Source organism: Bos grunniens, chromosome 2, assembly GCF_055505025.1.
Source record: "Bos grunniens cultivar Pamir isolate PY7600 chromosome 2, Bosgru_T2T1.0, whole genome shotgun sequence".
In the NCBI taxonomy this organism is placed as follows: domain Eukaryota; kingdom Metazoa; phylum Chordata; class Mammalia; order Artiodactyla; family Bovidae; genus Bos; species Bos grunniens.
The window spans coordinates 50862257-50879540 of record NC_141166.1 but is presented as its reverse complement, the minus strand read 5'-3'; the positions used below and the strand labels follow the sequence as shown (position 1 = coordinate 50879540).

Sequence of the window (17284 nt, the reverse complement as noted above, 5' to 3'; positions counted from 1 at the left end):
TCACCATCTCCCGGAGTTGCTCAAACTCATGTCCATTCAGTCGGTGATGCCATCCAACCGTCTTGTCCTCTGTCATCCCCTTCTCCTCCTGCCTTCAATCTTTCCCAGCATCAGGGTCTTTTCTAATGAGTTGGCTCTTCCCATCAGGTGGCCAAAGTGTAGAAACTTCAGTTTCAGCATCAGTCCTTCCAGTGAATATTCAGGGCTGATTTCCTTTAAGATTGACTGGTTGGATCTCCTTGCAGTCCAAGGGACTCTCAAGAGTCTTCTCTAACACCACAGTTCAAAAGCAGCAATTCTTCTGCGCTCAGCTTTCTTTACAGTCCAACTCTCACATCCATACATGACTACTGGAAAAACCATAGCTTTAACTAGACGGACCTTTGTTGGCAAAGTAATGTCTCTGCTTCTTAATATGCTGTCTAGGTTTGCAATAGCTTTTCTTCCAAGGAGCAAGCATCTTTTAATTTCATGGCTGCAGTCACCATCTGCAGTGATTTTGGAGCCCAAGAGAATAAAGTCTAGCATTATTTCCATCATTTCCCCATCTATTTTCCATGAAATGATGGGACCAGATGCCATGATCTTAGTTTTCTGAATGTTGAGTTTTAAGCCAACTTTTTCACTCTTTTTCACTTTCATCAAGAGGCTCTTTAGTTCCTTTTTGCTTTCTGCCATAAGGGTGGTGTCATCTGCACATTTGAGGTTATTGATATTTCTCCTGGCAATCTTAATTCCAGCTTGGGCTTCATCCAGCCTGGCATTTCACATGACGCATTCTGCATATGTTAAATAAGCAGGGTTACAATATACAATCTTGACATACTCCTTTACCATTTTGTAAAAAGTCGGTTGTTCCATGTCTGGTTCTAACTGTTCCATCTTGACCTGCATACAGGTTTCTCAGGAGGCAGGTAAGGTGGTCTGGTAATCTCATCTCTTGAAGAATTTTCCAGTTTATTGTGATCCACACAGTCAAAGGCTTTAGTGTAGTCAGTGAAGCAGATGTTTTTCTGAAATTCTCTTTGCTTTTTCAGTGATCCAATGGATGTTGGCAATTTGATCTCTGGTTCCTCTGTCTTTTCTAATCCAGCTTGAACATCTGGAAGTTTTCGGTTCACATACTTTGAGGCCTAGCTTAGAGAATTACATCCTGGCTAAGAGGAGGCAGATTTCAGTCGGTGGCACCCTCAGGGCCCAGTACCCCCCCACCCCACCAATCCTGCTCAACTGTCATTGCTAAGGAAGCCAGGAGCCCAGGTCACAACTGGCCCTCAGGATCCTCAGGGCACACAAACAGCAGGGGATAGGTCCTGCAGACTGAGACCCAAGCAGACGGCCACTGCCATTGTCCTAGAGGCGGGGAAAGGGGAGAGGTTCACCACTTCCTCAAGTCCTGGGCCAATCAGTAGCTGGTCTTGGTGGGGGCTCTGGAGCCTTGCAAGACACAGCCCCCAGCCTGTTTCCTGGGTAGGTAAGGTGGGGGGACCTGGGGAAAAAGCGGGGATCCACCTCTTACCTCTCTCCTCTCAACCACCACCTCTCAGCATGTTGACTCAAAGGGCCCACTACTGGTGGCTCACTGACAGTTCGCTGCTTATGGGAGAGACCCGCTGCAGCACCAACCAATGGCTGAGCAGGGCCACTAAGGGTCCCTAGCAGTAACCATTGCCTGGTAAGGACGTGCAGGGTAACGGCGGCACAGTAATGCCCTTGTGCTAAGGGCTGCACTTGGCCAGGCTATACTGCAATAGGAACTTCTGCCCCTTGTATCATCATATCGTTACTACATTGGGAATGCGATGGTACCGTAGCCTATGCTTCTCAAACTTAAATGTAAGTCACCTGAGAATCTTATTAAAATGCAGATCCTTTCAGTAGATCTGGCATAGTATTTTGCTTTTAGTATCTAAGTCATGTTTGACTTTGTGATCCCATGGACTCACGGGGTTTCCCAGGTAGGCATATTAGAGTGGGTTGCCATTTCCTTCTACACTGTATTTTTAAAAATTATTTATTTTTGGCTACATCTGTTCTTGTGGTATGCCGTTGCCCCAGGACTTCTCTCTAGTTGTGGCCTGTGGGCTTTAGTTGCCGGGTGTCACGTGGCATCTTAGTTCCCTGACCAGGGAGAGAACCTGTCCCTTGCATTGGAAGGTGGATTCTTAACCACTGAACCACCAGGGAAGTCATTAGTCTATTTCTCAAAAACTGCAAGTGACACGAACACTTTTGATCTCCAGGCTAAACTTTCAGGAGCAATGACCTTGACATCTGGCATCTGAAGTTCTTTCTGGGTGATCATTTTGGAGCCAAGTGATTTTCCTCCCATATGTGTTAAATTCTATATTCTGCTTTTGTGATCAAAACTACTCATCCAGTTGCATATTACACTTTATACACATTACATACTACAGACACCAGTTAACTACCAGGTTTAATTTTGGGGGGTTTGGATTTTTTTTGTACATGATTTTCCTCATTTATGACTACTTGTTTCTAAAGTAATGGTATAATTATTTCTATATTTTGATGTCCGTATGCCACGGGCAAACTTTTCATGCCTACAAACCACCACATTGCCATCTTCCTTATGGACACAAGAAAAGATTTCTCTTCCTGTCCAAGAAAATCCCTCCATCGATGCCCTGACTTCCAACTCACTGAAAGCACATTGTTACTTCTTTTGCTAATCAGCCTGCTCTATTTTATCTAGTCCCAAACTTTCTCTATAGTAGTACCAGTAAAAAAATGTTTCATGAAATTATTTAAAAACAGTGAATGCAACACAATTGTAATTGCTGAATTTAGCTGAAAGATGTATGGATGTTCATTGTACTATTCTTTCAACTCTTCTCAGTATTTGTAAATTTTTAAGTTTGGGGGTGTAAATACAGGAACAATGAACAATTTATCCTTTGTTTCTTCCTAGCACAGATACTCCCAGATAACATAAATTCCCTCCAGAGCCTCTCACCCATTAAAAATTTACTCCCACAAACAAAACTTTTCCCCCAAGATATTTAACGTCCTTTTGTCTAATCTGACATACAAGCATGTCCTCTTTACAATCTTTCTGCATTATAAACTATTAACAAATTTTAAAACTTTTAGCTTTTCTAGCATGAACACTAGAAATGTCATTTACTCTCTAGTTTAGTAAATCTTAACTACATTGTAAATCTGTATTCTCTATGTATTCTATATAGTCATCTCGTATTCTACAGCTTCCTATCTACATTTTTTGCCCTCCTCCTCCAGTCATACATAACCAGGGCCCTGAACAACTGCATTCAAAGCAGAGCACCAAGAAGCTGGCATTCCTGCCGCAGTGCTGCCCACCTGGTTCCAACTGTGCCACATATTGTGTGTGTTAGTCACTCAGTCGTGTCCAACTCTATGGGACCCCATGGACTGCAGCCACCAGGCTTCTCTATCCATAGGCTTCTCCAGCCAACAATACTGGAGTGGGCTCTCTCCTCCAGGGGATCTTCCCAACCCAGGGATCGAACTGGGTCTCCTGCATTACAAGTGGGCTCTTTACCACCTCAGCCACATGTTCTGAGGACCAGTCAACATCCTACGTTTTCAGCTTGCTTTTCCCAGGACTAATGCAGGTTTCCCCAAAGTAGGTATTTTTAATATTTATGAAATAGTAAATCTAGTTTCTACTGAGGTAACTGCAACCTAAAATGAAACGCTTTTTTACATCACTTTTATCAGACATATATAAGTCCTGCTTAAACAAATGCCAAAATAGTTCTCAAGTTAGGGAGATTTTGCACTCCAGGATATGCGACAGTATCTGGAGGCATTTTTGGTTATCACAACTGGGGTGGGGTGGTGCTGCCATCTACTGGATTGTCAGGGATGGTATACGTCTTACAACGCCCAGAAAGTGACCCACACAATAGGTGTGTCTGGCCCAAAATGTCAATAATGCCAATGTTGAAAACACAGCTGCAATTTCTGCTTTATCTAAACTTTTAAGATTTAGGAAGCACTAAACACCAGAGAACCAAACAACTGAACCTATATGGCTCCAACTGTGTTTTTCAGTTCTTTATTAACAAACAGTATTCTTTGGTTTTTCAACATTAAGTTCCCTTAATTGGAAAAAAACCCAGAGTTCAATACCACTAAAATGGCACAACCACCACAGTGTAGTGCAGTAACAATACAAAACCAACTAAGATTAAAAACTGGTCTAAGACTTTGGATATAATACGTTTTATTCATCTGGTGGTACTTGATGCTCACAGGGCACCATACAACAATCTTTAAAAATACAATTAAGAAAAAAATTGAACAGCCAGAGAGATCAATTCCATTAGAGGGCCCACAGGAAAACCAACAAAAGCCCGCAGAAAAACCCACCCACTGTCCCCTCAGAACATTAATTTCTTCCTTTTTAAGTTTGGCTTTAAGAAACACCAAAGGAAAGTGCGAAAGAAAAAGTCTTTGTTAAAACATCACATAGCGTCTTTCACATAAGTATCTCACAAAATGCTTTCCTTATTTCAGAAGCATATAAAATAATTCAAACATTTGTGAGCCTCATTTGGTCCCAACTTTTACGATCACAGGCCTCAGTATTTGCCTCACCTCTCTGTCCTCAAGTTTTTGTTATCAGTAAAAAACCACTTCCAATCGTCTTTGCTCCACACCGCCACTACAAAGCACAGATGTTTCACATACACATCAAGGGCCAAAGCAAATTGAACTTATGCAAAAACCTGAATATGTAACTAAATTTCCCAAAGACTGGTTTAAAAGCAAGTCTTGGCTTTGAAATTTCATTGTATGCTTCAATTTTCACAATTAGTAATTACTGAAGGTCATCTGACATCAAGCACAAAAGAGAACAGCAAGATTTAAAGTTGCATGAGGGATACCGTTACAGTAACTTCTAAAAATAGGTGATTTTGGAAATTTTGTACCGTTGACATGTTGTCATGAAGTTATGTCACATAAGAAACTAGTTACTAATTCTGCCTGATCAGCTAATGCTCAGTATTAATTTTGTACAAGTCAGCCAATTATAAGCTATTTCTCAAGTTTAAGCCTCCAAAACAGGGAGCCCTAAGTATTAACAGTTCAATAAATTAACCTAATCTCAGGATATTGGTTTTCCTTACTGTGGCAGAGCCATTGTATGTTTAAGCTGCTGCAGCAGCTCACTTCTCATCAGAGTTCATGTTAAGTACTATAACATAAGGAGATAAACTAAAATAGCTATGGGAAGATTAACACCTAAAACTAAAAAAGTTTTGGCCAACTAGGGAAAAACAAAGATACACTTTATTATTAAAAAAAAAGTGCTGTATTAATGCTTGGTTCTTCTAAATTTGAATGGCATTTCAGCTTATGCTCAACACCTATTGATCAATTATTATCTGATTATTGGCATATATTACCTGATACTTAAGCAAAACTAAGCAAACCTAGACATTTCAGCTGCTGCCACTGTGTAGCATAAGTAATCTGTAACTAGATGTTTCCCCCTTTTCACTATACTGTATTTCTTAAGGGCAAGACGCAGGTCAGAAGTACCTCTGCATCCCTACAACTAACCACAGTGGCTGACATAAAGTAGGTGCTTAACAGGTATATATACTGTTGAGTAGTGGCTTATGACATGACATGGGCAAAGAACTCCAAAGATTGTCTTATTCTAACTTGCATGACTCAGAGGTAGCCTCACTCCCTACAGGTAGAAGTTTAAGCTACTTTTCCCACATTCTAAACAGAATTGTCACGAGTCGGATATGACTTCAATTACTTCCCTTAAGTAAATTCATTAGCATTTTGAGAAATCAACGATGAAAGGCGCTATGCAAGTGCAAAATAATATTAAAGACAGTTCAGCAAAGGTGCTATATTTTCTAAGGTGATGGAAGGGTTGTGCTAGTTTGAGGTTAACACCCCCAAACCTACTCTTCCTAACGTCTTTATCAACAGAGCAATGGAATTTTGACAAAGATACCATCACTTTATATAGCTTGTATTCTACTAACTACTCTCTAAAAACCAGGTGACAGAAAACGATATTAAGCCACTTATTCTACAGAAACCAGTACTTTATCAAAGTTCCGCATTTTACAAGTCATGTTCAAAAAACACACACGAGTTAGCATTTTGTACACAAATGTTTATTTCTCAATTAAACATTCCCTTTAAACACAAGGAATGAATTCTAAATCTTCATAAACATGAATTAAAAATGAAAGCCCTCCAGTATAGTGTGTGTAATCACTGTGTTCTTGGTCACTACTGGCGTTTACTGCTTAACATCAAAAACAAAGGTTATTTAAAAATCATGCTACTGGATTTCTAGCTCTTTCTCTATGACCAGTTCTACGCTGATCTGCAATGTTTAAAAGTTTACATCACCAAATCAAAGCAAGTTTAAGGTGTGAAACAGCTGTGCATTAAACACAAAATAAACAATAAAGTTACAAGATATAGTCAAGTTCATAACGAATATAGGTGTTCTTATCATCGTTGTAGATTCTTGGGTAATGTGCTATGAGAGCATCCTGTGAACCGATGTAGATGGAGTTGTAAATTTTCCAATACACATCTCTGACTTTCCGGGCTGGGTGAAACAAACCCTAGAATAATTAAAAGGTTACATTATTTCAAGAAATACATAACCTTAACACAATTAACAAATAAACCATAAAGATATGGTTCCAAACATCTCCCTTTGAGAAAGGAAAAAAAAAAAGATGTCAATTCCATAAAACTGAAGTGGGCAAGGACAAAATCGAATCTTCTCTCCCCTCGTAACTGTTTTCCCATATGGCACAAATATATTCTCCCTAATGATAATTAGGAACAGTGACTTAATTCAACTAAATTACTTTTTTCAATGAGTACTGTTTAAAAAATCTTTAACCTACCTGTAAACAATACTGTAGCATTCTACATGGTCCAATAGCAACTCTCAGACCCTCCAGGGCCCCCATAACTGCCTGAATTACATGGGGAGATGTCTCGAACACATTGGGCCATACATAGTTCAACAAGTGATTCAGCGAATCTTCGCAACCAAATCCATAAACCCCAAGTGACATGTGTTGCACCACTGCACTAGCAGTCTGTCTGTGTACAAGGTCCCTGTAATGGAGAGCAAAAAAAGCTTTTTATTAAGATGCAGTCTTAGTTTCACAGAAAATACTTGCCTGCCTGTTAGAAACTATATCACAAATTCAGTGTTTGGAATGGATGCAGAGTCATCCTTACACCTCCTGTATCTGACACAGGATACCTTTAGAGTGACTAATAATTCTACTTGAGAACTTTTGCTTTGATGATTCAAACCTGCTCACTATGGCTCAAAAATAAGCTATATTTTTCTTTCATAGTAATAGGAGCAAGAAGGCCCAGCACAGTGTATATTTTTGCAAGCTACTAAAAATAAGAGGGGATACATGACTCTTAACACACGAACGATTAACAGTAATACCTCATTTTGAACTCTGTAAATTTAAAATCTTTGAAAGTAATTTAATACTGTATACAGTAAATAATTAAAATGAGATTAAATCCCTTCCCTTGTGGTTTTTTAAAAAGATTCATTCAAGAATTCAATTTGGGGAAAGGAAGAGAAGGACTAATAATTTTTTGAAACCCAGAAAAAAGAACTTTTATCACCTCCCATGTTTTGACTGACTTTATGACAAATCATTGATTTATTTATTACAATTTATTCAACTGAGAACAAGTATCAGATAAAAGGTCTATGATAGGTATAAAAACAAGTTCACAAGTTTTACCCTCAAAGCCAGGAAGAGAACCTTAAAGGTATTTAAGAGAAAAAAATACCTTTTTCTCTTAAACCTTAAGAGGAAAAAAAAAGCACCTGAACCTACTTAGTTACTAGCATCTTTATTTCTCTTATTATAATAATCTATTAGGCATAGATTACAATGAATCCGTATTCCTCTTTGGTAAATGTCCCAACTAAAGTCATGTTTCTTGGTATTAGGACTGTATCCATCACCTCCAGCAATACTTTATCAGGGGTCACCATCTGAATAATTGGGGGCCTGCAGTGACAGTAGTGTGGCTCTGGCAGGCTATGTTTAGGAGTTAAAAGTGTCTCTGCTTCACCTGCCATACAAAAAGCTAAAAAGATCAGGTCTCTTCATTATATCAGTAAGCTCATGCTCATCATTTTCTTTTTAATTTTTAAAATAAAAGTTGATTGGAAATTTCCTGATGGTCCAGTTGTTAGGACTCAGCACTTCTACCACTGGTGCCAAGGTTCAATCCCTGGTCAGCCAAGTAAGATCTCATAAGCCTCATGACATGGCCAAAAAAAAAAAGTGGGGGGGTCTAAAATGAAGAGGGGGCACACTTGGGGAAAAAAATTGGGGGAACCATTATAGCATGTATCTTTTTTTTTCCCCTTGGCTGTGCAGGGTCTTTGCTGCTGCACAAGGGCTTTCTCTACCGGCAGGGAGCAGGGGCTACTCTCTTAATTGTGGTGACTTCTCTTGTTGCAGTGCACGGGCTTAGTTGCCTCATGGCTCTGGAATCTTCCCAGACCAGGGACTGAACTGATGTCCCCTGTAGTGGCAGGTGGATTCTTAACCATACGATCACCAAGAAAAGTCCTATATCATATATCTTATTTGGAGAGAACAGTCACATTAATAGTTTGATAAAAATCCAGGCTAGTGGTCCGTTCTTTAACTACATCACAATAAGCAGGTCATGTAATGATTATTTCAGTAAGTTCTAAAATAAAAGAATTATTTTAACTATTTTCTTGTGCTTAGTTCAAGTCACTTACCTATCCATTAAAGCATCCTCAAGTAGTGGTGTTACAGCATAAATGTAGTCCTTTCCCATTTCACCAATATATTCAAACAAGAAGGAAAGTGACTTTAACACTCCATTTTGAACATTCAGTTCAGGAACTCTGTATTCATTCATTAAGGCAGGTAGTACTGTGAAGGGTGAACATGTTTCAGCGACAATAGCTATGGCCACAGTTGTACAAACTCTGTTCTGCCTTTCTTGAACTTTTAGGTTGTTGAGAAGTGTAGCCAATACATCATGAGGGCTGGAAAAAAATAAATGTGCCAGCAAACTGTTAGTATACAAGTCAAAATTTTTTCAGAGGGAAGAAAAATAATCAAAGGATGGGAACTCAGTAATTTTATGCTATGGCATTATTGTTTCTACTTAAGAACTTCATTTTAATTAAAATGTTCACTTTAATGAAAATATTCAAATGAATTCATTTTCAAATATAATTGTTTTTAATAAATTTCCTGAAATTTCATTTCATTGAATGAAATTTCATTTCATTACATGTTGCTGCTGCTACTGCTGCAAAGTCGCTTCAGTCGTGTCCGACTCTGTGCAACCCCATAGACGGCAGCCCACCAGGCTCCCCCATCCCTGGGATTCTCCAGGCAAGAACACTGGAGTGGGTTGCCATTTCCTTCTCCAATGCATGAGAGTGAAAAATGAAAGTGAAGTTGCTCAGTCATGTCCGACTCTTAGCGACCCCATGGACTGTAGCCCACCAGGCTCCTCCATCCATGGGATTTTCCAGGCAAGAGTACTGGAGTGGGGTGCCATTGCCTTCTCCGTCATTACATGTTTAATATGAGTAATTCTTTGAGTGGTCAGAACGTGGTCTACCATGCCATAACATACAAAATCTGTTTCCCTTTTATCTTCCCGCCCACACACCTTTACATTTATTTATTTTTTTTCATTTTATTTTTAAACTTTACAAATTGTATTAGTTTTGCTATTTATTCTCCTTCTTTAAGGATTTATCTTACCACAAATTTAAAGGAACACAGGAACTAAAAGATTAGCACAGCTATTCACTGCAAATTGCTTGACTTTCATCACAAATATTTCATCACAAGTGAAAATATACTATAGCTAGCAAAAAAGGGGTGGGGGAGACTCTAATTATATAATCAACTTTTGTTATGTTTGAGAATATCTTCTTCTTATGCCACATGTACATGAAATATCTCATTTTCTACAATGACTGTTCCAGTTTGGTTCTGGTGGAGTGAAAGCAAATAACCACAGATTATCTAACAAAATAGTTATAATTTTTAGTTGTCTGTGGATTAACTCTAGAAAAATATTTTTAAAACACATGAAGTATTAACTTGAGAATTGAACTATGTTAACTGTTCTAGCAATATCCAAAAAGAACTGGTCGTAATATTTTAAACAATAACCAAAAAGAATCAACAAAACCTGAAATCCTTCTGAAATGTTTCCCTCTCTGCAAACACTGAAGTGTTATCAAATGAAATTTTATACCCTTCTATTTTAATTCAATTTAAGATGAAAGAAAATACTTCAAAAATTGAAGGTCATTAGTTAAAGTCTATTTTAACTGCATTACTCATACCTTACCTTAAAAGAGCTTACAGAAACAGAAGCATCTTTTAACACTAAATTGGTCTATTACAAAGTTAAAAAAAAAAAAAAAAAGACGTAACTACTACTCACCCAATGGCCTTTGCAATATAACCAAATGTATTGACTGTGGCTCTACGAATAGCTTTTTTGTGTGCTTTTAAGAGCTCTAAAAGTTCAAAGCAAATCCTCATCCATTCTCTTGCAGACACATATTCAGCTCCCCTGGTTTAAAAATAAAAGTTTAATTTGTTTGTGACAATAAATTTTAAAAGGTAAATTTAAAAATTCAGTTCTCAAAACATGATTACCAACTCATTTTAAGCATTATATAAATTGTTAACTGTTCAGAAGAGATGGATTATTTTTAAATAAAAGCAAAATTTAAAAATATACCGCTACTCCCTCATTACCATTCAAACTGAAATTTCACTGAAAATATTAGCCTGACCATATATACTTACATTAGCAAAATTTGCCAAGTGAATAAAAATGTGAAAACCAATACTACTTAAAAAATATTTAGGTAATCTGCTTACCTATCAGCAATACGCCCAACAAGATCAATACAATTCTCCTGTACTTTTTCATGCCTATTCTTTAAGATGGGGGTGAGTCTAGGCAGCAGATCTTTAATTGGTGGGGTCATCTTATGCATACCTATTTAACAGAAGTCAACACACTATCAATTAACATGTAAACTGCATGCTTTGCTCATTTTATCTTTTACTTAACAATGTAATATACGTGACTAGGCATAAATACAAACTTACAGCTGCCTATGGAAAGAAAAAGCCCCAGATTCTGACCAAACGCAGAATTTTTAACTTTTCATTAACAACTTCTGATTATGTATGTATAAAAATGAAAGAAATTAGTGAAGTGATTTAAAGAATGATGGATACTCAACAACAAAAAAATTCCATTTAGTTCTGAAATGTATTTGTACACTGACATTTAAATATGGGGACAGCTTATGTTCCGGCCATACACAACAATATAAGCCAGAGGGAGACATGTAAATTAAAGCAAAATTTTCCAGAAAGGGCCCCCTTACCCTTTAACTGCAAAACAAACAGATCTCCAGTCTCCCTGCAATGCAGGGCATACTTGGATGGTATTTACACCTACGAAGAGAGAAAAAAGGAGGCAGCTGGCAGGGGCTCTTGTTCTAACTAGAATTGCTTGCTCTGATTCTCTCTCCATTGCTTTTCCCATGTTTCTCTGACCAACAATATGGTTTATAGTTCCCTACAAACCAGAGCCCCACAAGTGGCCAAGTAACTGATTTTTAGCAAGTATCTCCAAATATAGAGGACAGGGCTGAACTGTGATTTGTATGTAAATGCAATGGTTCAAAGACGTCCTATACTGCATAAAAACCCCTTACTAAAACAAGAAAAATAGTGGCTTATTTCAACCTCCTGATAGGTTATTTCTGCCCCTCTAAACTCTGCACAAGGCTGCAATAGTTCTATTCAATTACAATGAAGAATAAAACACAAGACCATATTTATTGCTCCATCATAAGGCCTTTAAAGAATAAAAGCTTTATTCTCCACCCAAAAGAATTTATAATATACTTGTTTTAACTTTGGGTAAAAAGCTGAAAGGGTAGTTTAGTATTGGATTTAAATAATGAGATTATTTGATCGATTCACTTTTCTCCCTGGTTATCATTCCTTGAACTTAATGGCAAGCAGGAAAACCTCCCATAACCATTTTATTCAAGTTGAGTAAATATATCATATTTAGTCTTAAAATTTCAGAGTTCTCTCCACCCACCATTGCCTTCCTATATATTCCATGTGAGACACTGTATTTTTAGGGCCCTCTTATCCCATGACTTAAGTTTTTGAGTTGTGACTATTCGCTCCTCTCTTGCAGGTCCTAAAACTTGCCCTCTTTTCTCTTTTAAAGTAAAATATAAATAGGTTTTGGGAGGTAAGATTCTTGTGACATCCCAACTTAACTATATTTTTTAGTAGTTAAAAAATTGTATCAGATATTATCACTCAACTCCTAAATAGGATTTTGTATTTTACTTTCAGAAAATCCAAAGAAGTTTTAAAAAGCAAAAAACAAAAAATTCTTCCATAACCAACGAATTCCATACCTATTACATTTACAATGGCCTTCAGTGCTCCAAGAATGCTGCCCAAAACTTCAGGGTACTCTTCACCCAAATACTCATACAAAACAACACCCAAATGCCCCATCAATTTTTCCTGTTTAAAAAAAAAAAAAAAAGATGAAATGTTACTGTTTATGCTATTTCTTTTGGTGAATAAATAAGAATCTGATATAAAGTTTACCTCTTGACAAGTCTTCATGACAACAGCTGTTCGAGAGATCAAGTCAGCTGCCTGCTGCCTAACTTTCGCTGATTTGTTATTTAAACGCCACAAAACTGTACCACAGATCTGAGGCAAGTAAGGTTTGACTCGTTTGCCGAGAGCATTGACCACTGTACCAAAGCCGTTCAACATTACTGAGTCCTTATTAAAAGAAAAAAAAAAAAAGGCCAAGTTAAATTTAAAAACTATACTCAATGTGAACAAGAATTCAGTTTGTGATGGAACAGTTAAAACATACTAATATTCAGCTTTCAAAAATTTATTCTAAAAATGTGATGTAGAAGAACATTTCTTTGTAGTTAACTGCATAAATATGGGCATTTAAATTTTTTAATTAATTCTTTACTGATAACATTTCCTTGAAACTACTTTTTACAAATATGAGAGCCAATGGCAACTTGCCATAATAATTAGTATCATTACCTCTGTAGTCTGTTCTTGGAAAGCATAAAGAATACCATCAATCAGTTGTTCTTCAAGTTTATGATCAATATCTGCTGCTCCCAAGTTGCCCATAATTTTCTCAATTGTCTCCATAACCATTTTTCTGTACTGTTCAGCTTCATCTTTTAGATCATCCACAATCCTGGATATAATTTCTGCTGCACCAACTTTGTTTGCCAACTCCACAGTAGTATCAACTAACTAAAAAAGAGGAGGGAAAAATCAATTTACTGCTTTTCCAAGGAAATACAGAGAAATTATGAAAATGGAATATTCTAAAGATAACTATTTAGCTAGTCAGTGTGCTGAAAACAGCTGGCTCCTACTATTAAAACTTTAAGATGGGACTTCCCTGGTGGTACAGTGGGTAAGAATCTGCCTGCCAATGCAGAGGACATGTCTTTGATCCCTGGCCAGGGAAGATACCACATGCCCAGACCAACTAAGCCTGTGCACATAATTATTGAGCCCACGCTTTAGAGTCCATGTGCTGCAACTACTGAAACCCAAGAACCCATGAGCCAGAGCTCCACAACAAGAGAAGCCATCACAATGAGAAACCCATGCACGGCAACAAAAAGCAGCCCCTGCTCGCTGCAACTAGAGAAAGTCCAAGAACAGCAACGAAGATCCAGCACAACCAAAAAAATTTTTTTTAAAAACAATAAAACTTTTAAGAAAAAGGTGGCCAAAAAAATTAAGTATGAGTCTATGTCAAGGGGATTAAGGTTAAGATTATATTCATGCTTTATTTAAGCCAGATTAAGGAGTTCACTTACTAGATAAAAATGTCAATTCATAGTTGGCTATTTATTCCAGAATGCAAACTCAAAATGAAAATTGACTTGCTGACTAAAATCCATCCTCTTTCACAATCAAGCAAACAATCTATGAGATCCTCAAGGCAAAATATGATTTATGTAATATGCAATCAAACTAATGGATTAATTGTAAGAATTTCTGAAAATATTTTTTTTTTTACAATAAAAACTTACCTGTCGGTAATTTCTTCTATCCAAAGCCATTCTATGTTGCCAAAAGTGTTTAAAAAAGGGAGGAAGGATCTCTGTTTTAATGTAGTTTGCTTCTACACCATCTGTTCCACAACACTGCTTTACCACCTAAAATGTTCAAAAAAATAATAATAGCAGCAGCAAACACAGTCCTGGTCTAAAATATATTTTTTAATGATATAGAATTCTCTTTCAACAATGAAATACATCCAATTTAGATGAATAAATATTGAACAATTTGGAACAAGTACCTTTAGCACAATTTTCTTCATTTCTTCATCAGGAGACTGGAATTCTCGAATAAGAATTAACATCACTTCTCTAGTATAGTAGTTGGCATATTCTGCATCCATGAGAGGAATAAGATAGCCAATAGCCTTTAAGAAAGCGGCAAGACCCTATTTTAAAATAAAAAATATATATATACTTAGTAAATTAGATTTAGGTCATTTGAACTTCAATGAGTAGAAATAAAAAACACAACCAAACTGGTGAATTTACCTTTCCTCTGTGTTGGCGGATACCCTTCCATAGAGGCTTTAACACAGAATCGAAAGATTCAATACCATAAGGGGTTGCTGCTTCAGCCAAGGCAGCAATGGCCAAAGCACTAATGGTCCGAACTTTTTGCTGCTCATCCACAAGACCTATAGAAAGCCAAACACAGGTTTCAACTAAGCAATACTGCCAAATTTTAACTTAGACAGTACTACTGAGATTCCAGCAATACATCTAACCGTTTAGTCAAACTGCAGAATCTGTTCACACTGGACAAAGTTAGGCAAAAGCCAGTATGAACTACAGCCTATTAGCAGCTAATATTACAAATCATAAACTATATGGTGTTTATGTAGGTCACTTTCCACTTCTCCAAAAATCAGTAGCCTAAATTTCAGGAAACCTGTCTGAAAACAAAGTTATCCTACAACTTACCATGTTCAATGATTTCAACTAAACTTCTGAGATGTGGCAAGATGGCACAGCCCATGAGAATAGCTATCTGCTGTACAATCTTTATACCAGTGTGTCTCGCTTGCCAGGACTTCTTGCTTTTGCACACAGCTTTTAAGAAAGGCAATAATGAAGGAATGCCCAGAGCAGAGGCTACAACAGCAAAAGCTCTAGCTGTTGTGTTACGGACATACTCATCCATATTATCTATATCAGGTCTCATGGTAGAGATCATAGTAGCCAGTCCAGCAGCCTGAAAGTTTAAGAAAAAAATGATAATAATGAGTTGATAACATTAACCTTTAATCATTTTGTTCTAAAATTGAATAGTCCTATCAACAAATATAAAACTTTGTTTTCCAGAAATATAAATACCTTTGCCAAATTAGAAATAATCTCTCTGCCTTCCACTCGAGCGTAGTAATCTTCATCAATCAACAATGGTTCAATGACCACTAGGATCTGAAAAAGAGAAGGAGCTACATTTTCACACCAGTTACTGATGCAATGCTCATGTAACAGAGTACATATAAGGAAATTTTTAATTTCTAGGACTGTGTTAATTAAGGGACAAATTAATAATTTTAATCACACAACTTTAAACCCAACATAAAAATCAGTATTTAGGAGAAATGGTAATACAAAAATAATTAAATACAATATACACACATACCCCTATCTGCATTTTACAATTCTAAGCCATAATTACCATCAGCAAAAAGATGGTTCTTAGTACTAAATGGCTAATGATACAGAAACATACATTTTCATATCCTAATATCAATAAAAGCAAATTTAAAATATGAGTACTATGAACCCATTATATAGGATGGCCAAAAGTTACATCTATTTACACATGTATTTGTCTATGTATCTACATGCAAAGAAAAAGGTCCCAGGGTATGTAAATGTTAACAATGGCTAACTGAGTATTCTTTAAAAGGAGCTGAAGTTTCCCTTTTTTATTGTAAATGTATAGCATCTTGTTACTTTTTAAGAATTTTTACATTTCACAAATACATCTATTGATAAGTTGGTAAAAAAAAAATGAATTCTTTTTGTATCAAAATATATCAAGTCACTAGAAACACAACTGGAGAACAAACCTTGTGTACATATGGTCGAACTAAGTCGTCAAGTTTGTATAATATTCTATCAATAACTTTCACAAGTAAATGACGCTCTTGATCCTCAAGTGTAGGTGACATCAGCAGAGGAAGAATCTGATTAAACAAAGGACCAGCTCCAAATTCACGAGCTTTATCAGTAATCTGACGCAATGCAGCCTGGAAGAAAGAGTAAAAGGTAGGTTTCTTGATTATAAGCGTTTTGAATGGGAGCAAAATAATTACTCCATGGTTTTCTGTAACTGAATATTTTAGTGTAAATGTCAAACGGATATTTTACATACAGAAGTACGTGTTCATTCCCATTAAAATTACTCTGAAGTTTGAACTCCTGTGATAAAGGCTTAAACAATGTTTTCAGATAATTCAAACAGAGTAACGGTGCTAGAGAAGGTATGAAGAAAAGGGAACCTTCCTACACTGTTGGTGGGAATTTAAGGTGGTGAAGCCATTGTGAAAACAGTATGGCGGTTCCTCAGAAAACTAAAAATAGAATTATCATACGATCCAGCATCCCACTCCTGGGCATATATCCAGACAAAACTCTAATTCAAAAAGATACATACACCACCTATGTGCCCAGCAGCTCTATTCACATTAGCCAAGCTGTGGAAATCACCTAAATGTTCACTGACAGATAAATGGATAGATATGGCACATGTATACAATAGAATAGTACTCATCCATAAAAAAGAACCAAATAATGTAATTTTCAACAACATGGATGCAACTAAAGATTATTACTGAGGTAAGTCAGAAAGAGAAAGACAAATAGCATACAATATCACTTAAAGGTGGAATCTAAAATACAACACAAATGAACCTATCAACAAAACAGATACAAAAAACAGACTTGTGGTTTGTGGGCCGGCGGGATGGACTGAGAGTTTGGGGTTGGTAGAATGCAAACCATTACATTTAGAATGGATAGAAAACAAGGTCCTTGTGTATAGCACAGGAAACCATACTCAATATCCTGTGA

At 36.9% G+C, this 17284-nt stretch overlaps 1 protein-coding gene across 5 annotated transcripts in view; it reads right to left on the bottom strand.

The window, feature by feature from the left end:
• Positions 1–6130: 6130 nt before the first annotated feature.
• SF3B1 (splicing factor 3b subunit 1) overlaps positions 6131–17284 on the bottom strand; it is a 35836-nt gene continuing 24682 nt past the window's right edge. For 3 of the 5 annotated variants that reach the window (XM_086347310.1, XM_086347328.1, XM_086347318.1), the window contains 14 exons: positions 16282–16461; positions 15551–15637; positions 15158–15428; positions 14726–14871; positions 14476–14622; positions 14207–14332; positions 13191–13412; positions 12726–12908; positions 12527–12638; positions 10950–11070; positions 10504–10635; positions 8804–9076; positions 6906–7122; positions 6131–6614 (listed from right to left, as the gene is read on the bottom strand). In XM_086347310.1, coding sequence (XP_086203436.1) covers positions 6456–6614; positions 6906–7122; positions 8804–9076; positions 10504–10635; positions 10950–11070; positions 12527–12638; positions 12726–12908; positions 13191–13412; positions 14207–14332; positions 14476–14622; positions 14726–14871; positions 15158–15428; positions 15551–15637; positions 16282–16461 — 2376 coding nt within the window. In that variant the 3' untranslated portion in view covers positions 6131–6455. Of the gene's footprint in view, positions 6615–6905; positions 7123–8803; positions 9077–10503; positions 10636–10949; positions 11071–11467; positions 11538–12526; positions 12639–12725; positions 12909–13190; positions 13413–14206; positions 14333–14475; positions 14623–14725; positions 14872–15157; positions 15429–15550; positions 15638–16281; positions 16462–17284 lie in introns of all 5 variants that reach the window. The other 2 variants (XR_015144437.1, XR_015144438.1) reach the window with 1 other exon arrangement.